The sequence below is a fragment of the Phyllostomus discolor genome, chromosome 4 (genome assembly GCF_004126475.2).
Source record: "Phyllostomus discolor isolate MPI-MPIP mPhyDis1 chromosome 4, mPhyDis1.pri.v3, whole genome shotgun sequence".
Lineage (NCBI taxonomy): Eukaryota > Metazoa > Chordata > Mammalia > Chiroptera > Phyllostomidae > Phyllostomus > Phyllostomus discolor.
Genome location: NC_040906.2, coordinates 901641 through 914184, shown reverse-complemented (window position 1 = coordinate 914184; position 12544 = coordinate 901641). Strand labels below are relative to the sequence as shown.

General features: G+C 66.3%; 1 protein-coding gene across 1 annotated transcript; it reads right to left on the bottom strand.

Moving 5' to 3' along the window:
• Window positions 1-7925: 7925 nt before the first annotated feature.
• On the bottom strand, window positions 7926-11479 carry COPS9 (COP9 signalosome subunit 9). The gene is made up of 3 exons (XM_028510765.2): window positions 11326-11479; window positions 9809-9881; window positions 7926-8148 (listed from the first exon to the last, which is right to left on the bottom strand). The coding sequence occupies exons 1-3, from the start codon at window positions 11386-11388 to the stop codon at window positions 8111-8113; spliced, it is 174 nt and encodes a 57-aa protein (XP_028366566.1). The 5' UTR covers window positions 11389-11479; the 3' UTR covers window positions 7926-8110.
• Between the last annotated feature and the right edge of the window lie 1065 nt (window positions 11480-12544).

Sequence of the window (12544 nt, the reverse complement as noted above, 5' to 3'; positions counted from 1 at the left end):
TTCAGCAATTGGTGGGCGCTGGTCAACTTGACATCCCTAGAGACAGAATGAATTTTAACCGGGATTTCGAACCAAAAATAAAAATCAATGTCAGATCCATTGTAAAGCTACACATGGAAGGTAAAACAATAAAACTTCTGGAATGAAAGAGAAGTTCACGACCTTGGTTTAAGCAAACATTTCTTAAATGGAAAGTAAAAAAGTAACAGGGGAAAGCAGACAAGTTGGATATCAAGACAAAGAGCTTCTCTTCATCCCCTGACTGGCGTAGCTCAGTGGATTGAGCTCAGGCTACGAACCAAAGTGTCGCAGGTTCAATTCCCAGTCAGGGCACATGCCTGGGTTGCAGGCCACGGCCCCCAGCAACCACACATTGATGTTTCTCTCTCTCTCTATCTCCCTCCCTTCCCTCTCTAAAAATAAATAAATAAAATCTTAAAAAAAAAAAAAGAACCGTGTGCCTTCTCAAGCGTCACAAACGTGTCCCCTGTTGAGGACCGCCCTGCCTGGTCTCAGGAAGCTGCAACCCCCCGTGACTTAGGCTGAGTGAAAGACCTCCGGACCAGGAGCCACTAAGGAGACAAAACTTATTTCCCTGGCATGAACGCTGCCTGTTCTAATGCCTGGCTCCCTGTGCATGATCGGCAGTCAATGATGGGTAACAATTCTCTAGGAAAGAGAATGAACCTAAGGCAGACACAATCACTGGGAATGCCCTAAGGGAAGAGACTCTGGGCTGTGGATATGAAGGGGTGATGGACATCAACCCCTGCCCCCTCGGTTTTGTCAAAGCCTGAGTCCTTGTTCTTAGAAGTGAGAAATCCAAGCCTCCTGGCTGCCTTTGTCTCTGTTGACTCAGGCCTGCAGAAATAACAGGGGCAGTGCAGCCCAGACCAGAGATGGCGGACCCCCGGGGTAATCAGGCCTGGGACATAGAATCTGCAAGATCCTGTGAGATCTGCTTGCTGGAGGATGCTATTGAATTAGAATTTGAAGGCACAGACAGGAAACCAAAACTGCCCTTTGAGCAGTACGTTAAAACTCCAGTCTCTGCCCAGAATCCCAGCGGGGGTTCTGTCTGCACCTTTGTAAGTCACCTAGTTCTTTGGATCTTGTCTGCCAGACTGTGAGTCCACAAACTAAGTCTGTTTTCTGAATAAAACCTGCTTGGGAATGGAGACAGCACTCCCCACTAGAGAGTGGCCGTTCCGCCCCTACTTCCCCACAGGACCTGGCTGTCTCTGTGCGTGTTTTTCTCGTGTTTCGACGAGCCTCGGGGTCAGCAGCAGGACCTGTCTGTAGCCTCCAGGGGGCAGGGGGCAGCAGCAGTCTGACCAGGATGCCCTGTGCTGGTTCCCACCACGTTCCCATCTTGGAAGGGGCTCTTCTGAGGGGCATCGCCCCGAGTCCCTGTCATGGGCCCCAGATTCCCGGAGTGACTCCATGGGGCAGCACCCCATCACAGCATGCCCTTGAGAACCTGGTTTGCCCTTGAGAGTCTGTGGGGTCCCAGGGCTGGGCCCCTGCCCATGAGTGTGAGCACACCCACACAAGTCCTTCCCTACTGTTTAGTCCTTCCGGCACCTCGAGAAGAGCAGCACCCAACTCCGCCCCCTGGGTGGGCTGGTTCCTTCCTTCCTCAGTCAGTCCGGGGGCAGCCCGGCGGGTGGTCCTGAGGTCAGCCCGGAGGATGGCGCCCCCCGCCGGGCGCTCCTGTCTGAGCCATTCCCACTTCATCTCGGAGCCTCCTGGGCGCTGTTCCCCTTGTCAGACCGGCCCTCGGGTGTCGCCCAAGGCCTCACGAGTATTTGAGGTTTCGAGATGACGATCTGTCCTCAGTCTTCGGGGCACTTCCAGTCGATCCCCAAGAACAAGCTGGCAGCTGTCTCTCAAACGGCGAAAACCACGTCGCTGGGTCTGGGAATGTTCTGGTCCGAAGTCCCCGAGGTTGCCACCAGGTGGCGCTCCCGCGCTGCAGACTGGCTCCGGGCTGCGCGCAGAGTCGCAGCTACCAGCCCGACCAGGGCGGCTGCAGACCTACTGCGTTCCGCGGTTCTGACGCAGCCTCCCGCCGGTCAGGCCCCGCTCGCACTTGGCCTTCTCTCAGGGGTGCGCAGCGGCTGGCCGTGCTCCCAGAGGTGGGACACACACCCCCACAGCCAGACCACCCAGCCACGCGCTGCTCCCTCCTTATCCCAGGGAGAGGCCGCGGCTGACCCTGACGCCCGGTTGCCTGTGGGGTGCCCAGGGCGGCTCCGGCCGTTGGCCTCGCTGGGAGTGGCACCGTGCGGGCAGCCCTCGCACCTGCCCGTCTGTGGGGCAGCCTGTGTCGGTCCCGAGCACCAGTGCGGCCCCCGTGACCTCACCGCAGCCCGGGCTCTGGCCTCCAGGGGCTGCTGGGCGGCAGTCCCAGAGCGGGCGGGCCCAGCGACAAGCCCCCGAGGGCCAGCTGGGAGGATGTGGCCCCTCCTCTCACATGCCAGTGCCCGTGCCCAGGCCCATCCTCCTCCGACCCCGTTGTCCTGGCCGCTGCTGCATGAGGCAGGCATCCTGTTAAGGGCCACACTGCGTCCCCCAAAGGCCTGTGTGGAAACCCCGACCCCCCCCACCCGTGACCGACTGTGTGGGGAGATGGGACCTCCGAGGGGGGCATTGGGGCTGAACGGCATGATGCAGGTAGGGTCCTCCTCCGAAGGGACAGGTGTCCTTCAAAGCCAAGGGGAGACTTTGGAGCCCCCGCACAGACAGGAGGCCGTGCCCGCAGGGAGCCACGGAGGGCAGTCTCAGGGGGAACGGGGCCTGCCAGTGCCGGGTCCTGGGACGAGCAGCCTCCTGTCTGAGATCCAACTGCCCGCCGTGCAGGCCGCCCGTGTCCGGTGCTCTGGGACGGCGGCCCCTGCTGACGCCGGCGCTTGGCTTTGAAATGGCTGTGGACGGACAAGGTGCGTGCACTCGAATGCACACGCCTGGGACCTTCGGTTCCAGGAGGAGCACTGGCGGTTCAATGCAACCGTGTAACCGGCCCCCACTTTTCCAGGCCACCCTCCCCCCTTACCTGCCCTGACCCCGGGGCACCCCTCAGAGCTGCACCCCTGGGTGGGCCTCGTCTGCACCGGGACGTCGTACAGACAGAGCCACAACCTGGACTCTGTCCGGCTCCTTCCGTCACCGTGGCCGCGAGGCGCAGCACGCTCTGCTGAGGGTCCTCAGTCTGCAGCTGCTCGGTCCCTCAAGGGCACCTTCTGCTGAACAGAAGTTGTTCCTCTTTTCTTTTTTTAAGACTTTTATTTATTTATCTTCAGACGGACGGGAAGGGAGGGAGAGAGAAAGGGAGAGAAACGTCCATGTGTGGCTGCCTCTTGAGCACCCCCTACTGGGGACCTGGCCCGCTACCCAGGCATGTGCCCTGACTGGGAATCAAACCTGCGACCCTGTGGTTTGCAAGCCAGAACTCAATCCACTGAGCCACGCCAGCCAGGGCTGTTCCTCTTCTCTTGAGCTGAGTGTGACTTTCCTCTGTGTAGGTGGGAATGGGGGCAGGAAGTTCAATGACTTCCCCCGGGTCTCACATGCCGGCGGGCAGAGCCGTGACCTGGGCCCGAGCGTCCTGCTCTGGGCACAGCCCCATGCTGCCCGTCCCCAGTCAGGTGTCCGTCCCCAGTCAGGGTTCACTCCCCTGCAAACCAAGCACCCCCCATGCCCCGCATCCCCCTGGGGACCGTTCTCAGGACGTCGTGCCGGGCACAAAGGGGGCTTTCAAGGAGCGGATCCACGGGAGTCATCAGGATCGTCAGCCAGACGCTCAGTGGGGGGAACCACAGCCAGCTGCCCCGAACGCTGCTGCTGCGGCAGGTTCGGCGGTTTCCTGTCTCAGCAGAGTCCCAGCGGGCTACTCCAACAGTTTCTCAACCGCACTGGGCACCGCGGGGACGGGGGTGGGCCGTCCCAGTGACAGGGTACGTTAGGTCTCAGCAAAATGAAGGTCTGAGTTGACTCGAAGGGAAGAAAAGAAAACAAACAACCACACCAACGGCACCGTCCAAGGACGGCAGCGGGGACAAGCCGTCCCGTGTCCCCACGCAGGCCCCTTCCCGTGGGAGGCGTCCAGCTGCCCCCCCACAGGCGACTGGAACCGTGCACACTCCCCCCCCACCCAGCGCCAGGACGCGGGGGGCCCTCGCTGAGCAGAAATCTCGGGGCCTTGGGGCCAACGCCAGTGGAGGAGCCGCCCCGCCCCGTCTGGAAGCGCCAGCTCCCCGTCCTCAGGCAAACCCGCGCCCCACCTGCGGGGCCACCGGGTCCTGTGGGGCCGCCAGGTCCTGGGGGACAGTCTCCCCAAGCTCAGGGACTCGGCCGTGAAACCAGCCCCTCCTCGAAGCTCATGCGAGCAGGTGCCCTCGGCCTTGAAGGCCAGGCCTTCCTTCTCGGCTCCAGCTGCGACCGGGAACCAAAGACCACGGCGTGGGGCCCCACTGGGGGCGGACCCCGAGACAGGAAGGACAGCCGTCCCGCTCCCCAGCGCCCCTCACACTTCTGGGGACCTGGGCGAGACCTGGCCCCACGCGAGACCTGGCCCCACCCGGCCCGCGCGCCCTGCAGAGTGAGCTGCCGGGCCCCACCACGGTCCTGGGGCCCCGGCAGTACCCGGGCCTCAGCCACCCTCAGTGCCCTGCACGTGGCCGAGGCCGTGGTCTGTTCACACTGAGATGTTTCCCGGGCACCTGCTGCGGCCCCTCCACTGGGTCGCGGGGACGGAGGGCGGCTGTCCCTCTGGCACAGTTGTCCACCCGCTGTCCCCACAGAGTCCCGGGACCCTCACCACCACACGGCGCTGATGAAGCCGGTACCGCCACGCCTTGGTGCGGCGCGGTCTGCGACCTGGGTGACAAGTACAGACATGTGGGCCCTAGAGCCCTCTGCTGGGGTGGGGGCACCCAGCGCGGCCCCAGGCGAGGGGCTGGCATGATGCAGGGAGAGGCAGGGAGAGGAGCCCGTCCCCGGGGGTGGGGGTGGGGTGTGGGGGGAGCACACAGGCCCTGCAGGGACTCAGCCCCTTCATCTCCAGGGGCCTGAACTCAGGGAACCCCAAGGCCCCACTTGGAGCAGAGGCCAGCCCCCGAGGGACAAAGGAGCTTTCATCGGAGTGCCTTCTCAGCACTTTCCCGTCTTGGCTCCAGGCAGCGCTCCCAGCGGTGCAGGTTCTAAAGCCCACAACACTGTCTTGTAACGTGTGACTGGCCTGGGAGGTGCCCTGGGCCGGAGCCTGTCTGTGCGGGAACTCGAGGCCATGCCCCCCCCACCCCCTTGCAGGCCCCTGAGCCCCGGCCCCTTCCCCCAGCACAAACGGGTGCCCAGGGGCATGCGAGGGGCCTGCGCCCCGCCCGGGACAGACGGCCCGAGGGCAGGAGAGGCACCGGCTCCTCCACAGGCCTCAGCAGATGGACATCCTCGGAGGAGCTGGGTCACCAGAACACGCCCCCACCTCCCCCAAACCCCGCCAGACGGTGGTCCAGGAAAGGGCCCCTCCGTCGGCGCTGGCTGCCGAGAGCCTGTGGCTGAGCAGGGCCCAAACCACTGGCCCAGCAGAAAACACTGCCCGGTAACCCTCGCCGCCTTCGAGGGTGCCACCCGCCCAGCGGCGGCCCCCGCTCAGCCCTGACAGACTAGCGGTGCTGCCACCCTCGGCCAGGAGCCTGGCTGCTGCCCACTGGCAGGTGTGGGAACGAGAGGGCGGGCCAATCAGAGGCCTTCCCGAGTGTGCGCCCACCCCCTGAAGGGAAGACACCGAGGCGGGGGCCCTGCCACCCTGGCCGAAGGAGCACAGGGGAGGAGGCCTCAGTCCGTGGGTCCTGCAGCCCCAGGGCCCTGTCCTCTGCTCGCCGCCCACCAGCGCCTCCCTGCACGCCCGCTCTTCCCCTCCAGGGGGTCTGGGGCACGTGCCTGCTGCTCTCCAAGCCCCAGCATCTGCCCCGTTGCCCGGTCCTCCTCAAGGAGCTGTGCTCGGCCCTCCTGACGCCCCACAGCCTGGCCGACAGCCGAGCCTGAGACGGGCAGAGCAGGACGCCCGTCCACGGCGGGCTCTCGGGTGCAGGGACCGGCACCCCAGCCCGAGACAGGCAGCAGGTCTCCACGGTGGCAGGTTCAGTCCGAGCGAACCAACACGTCCCTGCCGACGGCTGCGGTTCTGCCAAAAGACTCGGCACAGACAGTCAGGCTGCCGTGTCCTAAGGGAGCCACGGAGCCCAAGGGCGACAGCCAGGTCCCAGGAGACAAGGGACAGTCGTTCCCCCGGCCTCGGGGCACCGAGGGAGCTGCCAGGGCTCTGTCAAGGCCAAGAGCGGCCTAGGGCTCGAACATGTCTAAACACATGCAGGAAACTCACACACACGTGTGCACAAGCACCCGGGGCTGCCCGCACTGGGGTCAGGTCCTAAGACAACAGGGCGGCTGCAGGGTCCCAAGGCCTGGGTCGGAAAGGGCACACCAGCTCTCGGTCGGGGCCACGGGGCGACTGTGTCAACGCCCCCCCTCACCTCCACCAACCCCCCTCCCCCACCGAAGCCAGCGAGCTGGGCACCAGGGGCCTGAGGGACCGAGAGCCTCGTTTCCAGTGAGGGAACTGAGGCCCGAGAAGGGAGTTGACCCGGCCATCCCCACAGGGAAAGGGGGGTCCCCAGGTGGCCTGCGGACTCTCGTGACCACCGACAACGAGCTCGGGCAGGACTGCGGGTTCTGGCCGGTTCTGGCCACACCACAAGAACCCCCTGAACGTGCAGCACCTGACCCGTAGTCGGGGGCACTGGCCTCTTCCCCTCAAACTGCCGGATAAAAAAGTGACCACAGCCAACACAGCACTAACTGTCCGGTGTGAATGAATCAAAATCACAGCTTTTTTCTGTCAGATCAGCAAAAACATGTTTACTGGGGGCGCCCCCGGTCATGTTTACCGAGGCCGGACTCGCTGCTGCAGGGTCAGCAGCGGTCACTCAGGACCCGCCCGGACACCCGTGTGCCCCCAGACTCCCCTGGGCCCACTGTGGGGATGCACTTAGGACCTGTGAGGACCGCTCGTGGATCCCCCTCAGGAACTTGGCGCTGAGACGCCGCTCGGACCCCAGACTGCGCACGCTCTGGCCCACAGCCTGAGCCCAGCCTGATGGAGAGGCGGCCCCCATGCCAGCCCGGGGCCCGGCTCACTCTGTGCGCAGGGTCGTCCGACACGGCCGCCCGCGTGTCTCCGGTGGCGCTGAGCCAGGGTGCAGCCCCCCGGACGGGGCCCGTCCCGGCCAGCTGCCCTGGTCGGCTGCAGACACGGCCCCCTCCCAGAGGGGCCGAGCCCCCCTGCCCAGAGGAGGGCTCTGCTCGCCCTGGGGCACCGCGGCTTCCAGGTGAAGACGCGCCCTCACTCCTCACTCGGAGACGGATCTGAACGGTGGTCTCAGCCTTGACAGCCGCTCTGCACTGCTGCGCTGGGGCGGCGCGGAAGTTAAGAAACGCCCCGAACCCCCTGAGCGCTGAGCCCCCTGGACGTACTGCTCCCCCGTAGTGGACCTCCACACACTCCCCACGCAGAGGGCGGCTCTTCCGCTGGCGCCTTCCCCAGTCCTGCCTTCTGGGGCCTCGGGTTTGGGGGCGGCGGTGAGCACGAGGTCCTGCTATGGTGGGGAGCAGGGGGCAGGGAGCGGGCAGCCAGGCCCCAGCGTCGGGTCCTGGTGGTGTGACCCTCGGGACTCCTGCGGGCCCTGCCCGGCCCCCGGGTCTCACCGGACTCCACCCACGCTGACTGGCCTCGGGGCTCCGCAGCGCCACACGCAGGGAGCAGTGCCGACTGCCACGCCACCGGCGTGTCCTCTCCGCACGCCACCACGCCGGGACCTTGGGGACGGGACCGGTCACTCGGACACAAAAATGAGAGTCACCCGAGAGTGGTGGCATCGCTCTTTAATCGCAGCGAGGACAGCGTCTGGCCCGTTCACAGGGGGCGGGCTCACCCACGCGGCCGACTCCCTCCTCCCTCCCGGGGAGCCGTGTCCTCCTGCCCGGGGCCCCCGCCCGGGCTCCAGAGCCGGTGGCCCGCCGTCCCGAGGAGCCACGCCGCTCGCCCCGCGCCTCACTGGATGTCGTCGTCATCGAAGAGGTCTTCGAACTCTGCGAGGAGGAGAAAGCCACACGTCCACGGGGCAGACGGGCAGGTGACGGGAGAAACCACCCGAGAGGAAGAGTGTGGTCGCCGGGAGCACAGGGGAACACCGGATGGCCGAGTGCAGCGAAGGCCTCTGCCCCCCGGGACAGGACGGAGACCGGCCACACTGACCAGACACCCCCCGGGCCTCTGCTCGGGGGTCTGCTCCCCGGAACACCGTCAGGGGCCTCGTCCCAGGACCGCCCTCGCCCCGTCTCACGCCAAATCGCTCTGGGACGCAGGCCACCGGGACCTCGGTCCCAAAGTGGGAAGGGCCTGGAAGGGGCCCCATCGGAAGTCCACGCGGCCTCGAGTGACGGCTTCTGAACATGGGACGCTCACCGGCTGATGGGTGGGGGGGCCATCGGCACTGCTCCTACTGCTCAACGCCCCCCGCAGGTCCACCCGGGTGCCTCCCAGACGTACTCCCGTCGGGACCGCGCTAGGAAAGCACACCAACCCCCGACACAATGCACTCAAAGCCACGAGCCGGCGGAGGGTGCACCAGGCTCCGGAAGGGGCATCAGGACGTGCGGGAGGGTCGTGCGGTGTCAGGTGTCAGAGGTCACAGTCCTGCAGGGCCCGAGCCGCACGGTGTGAGCAGCTCAGGGAAGGCCCGCACCCTCGGGGGTTGCTCCCCTCCCCTCCTGCTGGGAGCGGAGAGACAGGCTGCTCCGTCCTCCAGGCTCGGCCCCAGTGTCACCCCCCCCGCCCCGCCCTCTCCGGACGTGGAGGCAGCCGGGCTCTCTGGGGAGTCTGTCCCTGTCCCCAGCGGGCGGCCTGGCCCTCCCTCAGGCAGCGACGGGCTGAGAAGGAGCCGGGAAACAGCCTGGACTCGGGCCCCCGAGGGTCACGGGCTCGCTGGACACCAGCGTGGCGAGGGGACAGCCTAGCTGCCGCTAACCAGTGCCGGTGCTCTGCGGTGGCCACCCTGGGTTACGGAAGGGTGGCGGAGGGAGGAGACACCACTCGACCCCCCAGGAAACCCTGCGTTTCTGCTGACGATGGGCCCCCTGGGGAGAGTGAACACCACCCGCAGAGACGCGCTCTCGAGGAGCCCGACGACCCAGGACCACAGCCCCGGGCCGTGTGTGCGAGTCTCCTGACAGCCCCCGCCGACTGTCGGTCAAACTGCACACCCGCTCTCCCGCCCGGCCCCACAGGCGTGAGCACCCTGGGGCCCGGTCCCGGAGGCCGCAGAGGGGGGCTCCTCTGTGCAGGCAGCGCAGGGCCAGGGCCCGCGGCGAACGGAAGGCGAGAAAGCCCGCTCCCGGGGCGGGGGTGGGGGGAGAGCAGGAGGAGAAAGGCAGCTGGTCCCGTGCCCGTGCCCCACAGGCCAGGCCCAGGCCCAGGCCCAGACCCAGGAACGCGTCTGCGGCTCAGGCCCCACGCCTGGAATGCGAAGCTGGGAGCAATTTCCTGCTATTTTCTCCTCCTGAGTGACAGGCCTGACGGCCAGAGCCGACAGCCGCGCCGCCGCGTCGCACAGACGCGCTGTGTTCTGCACACGGCACGGGGTCCGGCTTTCCGGTCCCTCCGCCCAAACCACTCCTGTCGCCCAGGCGCTGCGCGGCCTGCGGAAGGGCGTCGTCCGGATTGAAGCTGGCGCCCCGGCCGCACCCTCACCGTTGAAGAAGTCCGCGTGAACCGCCTTTTCATTGGCCGCCAAGTCCATCAGGAGCCCCGTGCTGCCTCCGGCCTGCGGAAGGGAGAGGACGGGCGAGTGAGCCGTGGTTTCAGAGAGGGCGGCCGTCCAGGGCCCACACCGCTGCCCGCCACTGCCCACAGCCAGAGGGTCAGAGCCGCAGAAGCTCGCAGGCCAGAGGTGAAAGAAGCAGATGGGATGGAGATGGACCTTTCTTGGGTCTCTCCCCTGCCTCTCGGAGGGCCCTGCCACTGTCCCGAGCATGGCTTCTCCACCGGCCTCCAGCTGCGGGTCCACAGCCCTGCCAGGCGCCCCCACAGCCCACGGGTGCCCGCAGCTGCCCACAGCGCTGAGCCCAAGGGCTGCTCTGCTCCTTCTGAGAACTAAACCATGACCTCCGGGGACCTGCCGCTGCCACAGCTCCGTGGTGGCAGCAACACCGGGCCACACCCAGAGCGGGCTACCTGGTGAGTGCAGCACCTGGAGGCTCCGCCCCTGTGGCCGAGGTTGGAGCGGAGCCGGGAGGCAGCACCCGCAGCACTGGCCCCCAGGCCCTGCTGCACCCTGCCTGCAGCACCTTCCCGGCTCAGTGGTGAGCATATCCTGTGTCCCCAAAGCCTGGGATTCTCCACCTCCTCCCCTCCCCTTCCCCACAAGCCATGGGCTGGGTGGAGCTTGTCCCTGCCTCCACCTACCAGTGTCCTCTTTGCCCCTCCAGGCTCCTGTTCCCCAAACTCTCCAGGTCAGTGCCCCCAGTGGTTGCACACGGCACAGGGCGGTGACTTGAACACAGGCCTGAGCAGCCTGGGTCAGTGGAAGTGCCCTGAGTGGGTGCGGGGAGCCCAGCCAGCCCACAGGGCTACCGGAGTCTGGGACGGGCCAGCCACCTTCCCCAGCTCCCTTCCTCGGCCCACACCACTGGGCCGGCTCTCGGCGGGCCTCCTCCCTGCACCGTCGTCCACCTGGCCCACGGCCCGCGCAGCGCGTGGCTGCAGTCCGCTCTCGGCCTCTGCTGGGCCTTCCGCCGGCGGGAGAGCGCTGAAGTCAGGGTCCCTCCCCCTCTCCACCCGCGCGGGTGTGCAGTCGGCGCTGGGCCCGCACGTGCCGGCGCGGACTGCGGCTGCCCCGGGCTTTCGGAATGTGAGGCTGACCTCGGCGGCGGGCCTGGCACCGGGAGCTGAGCCGGGCGGCAGGCAGGGCCATCGCGACGGGGGGGGGGGCACGCGCGCGAGACCGCCTCGTACCCCCGTGTGACCGCAGAGTAGGGTCCCCCAGCAAAACCTCCCGTCCGCGGGCAGGGTCACGCGACGCCAAACAGCCTCCGCCCCGCGGCTCCCGGTGCGGGTTCCGGCCTCGCGCCAGGCTCCCCGCCTGCCCACGGGACGCGCGTCCCCGCCACCGGCGGCCAGCACGGCCCGGCCTCCGTCGCCCCGACAGCCGCCCGCGCGCCCCGCAGCCCCGGCCTCCGCCCCGCCCGGCCCGCGGCCGCCCGCCCCACCTCGTCCAGGTCCACGTAGGGCCCGGCGCCCTCGGGGAACATCTCATCCACAGCCGGCTTCATTTCGGCCGCGGCGCTCCGGGCCTCCCCGCTCCGGCCCACTTCCGGCCCGCCGGCCCCTCTTCCGGGGCGCGCCCCGCCGCGGCAGGTGTAGGCGCCGGAGGACCCGCCTCTATGGTTCCCTCCGGCCCGCGGCCTGGACCCGCGGCACCGGCCCTGGTCCTCGCTGGAGCGGCACAGGGGGCGCCGCTCAGTGACACCGCGTGGCCCGCGGCCCCAGACGGGTCAGCCCAAAGGGCCGGGCACAGAGAATTCTCATTGAAGAGTGTGGGGACAGCCCTGGCTGGCGTAGCTCAGTGGATTGAGTGCGGTCTGCGAACCAGGCATCGCAGGTTCGATTCCCAGTCAGGGCACATGCCTGGGTTGCAGGCCATGACCCCCAGCAACCGCACATTGCTGTTTCTCTCTCTCTCTTTCTCCCTCCCTTCCCTCTCTAAAAATAAATAAATAAAATCTTAAAAAAAAAAAAAAGAGTGTGTGGGGACAATGCAATAGCATGGTCAGTAAAGTTAATAAAATTGACCAAAATTGCATGGTCAATAAAACAGCATGGTCAATAAAGTTAATTACAAAAAAATAAAGTTAGGCATTTAGGGAAAATAAAAAAAAAGAATGGGAATGGTCAACGTAGTGGGAAGGCAGCCCCAGAATGGGGGAAGGAGTTGCCAACCACGTATCTGACTTTAGAATTACGGTCCAGAACGTGCAGAGAACTAAAATTCAACAGCAAACAGCCCCGTTCAAATGCGGGCCGAGGACCGGGGCAGACACTGCTCCACGGAGGACACGCGACTGGCCCCCCGCCCTGGGCGAGATGCGCCCCAGCACTGACCCCCCCCCCGGGAACCGCATCGGGGCGGCTGCGGTCCACATCCCAGAAACACCGAGGGCCCTCGGGGACGCGGGGACCCTGCGGGCAGCGACGGGAATGGACAACGGGGCAGCCGCTGCGGAGACCGGGAGGGAGGGTCCTCGGGAATTAAACGTCGCCCCACTTCCAGCCCGCACCCTGAGGAGCGCGAAGCGGGGTCCGAGATACTGCGCTCGCCCGAGTTCACAGCAGCATCGGTCACAACGGCTGGCATGCAGAAGCAGCCCCGGGCCCCGCGTGGTCTGGCTGAGAGGGGTCGCCAAGGGGGAGGGGTGCACGGAAGGGAGC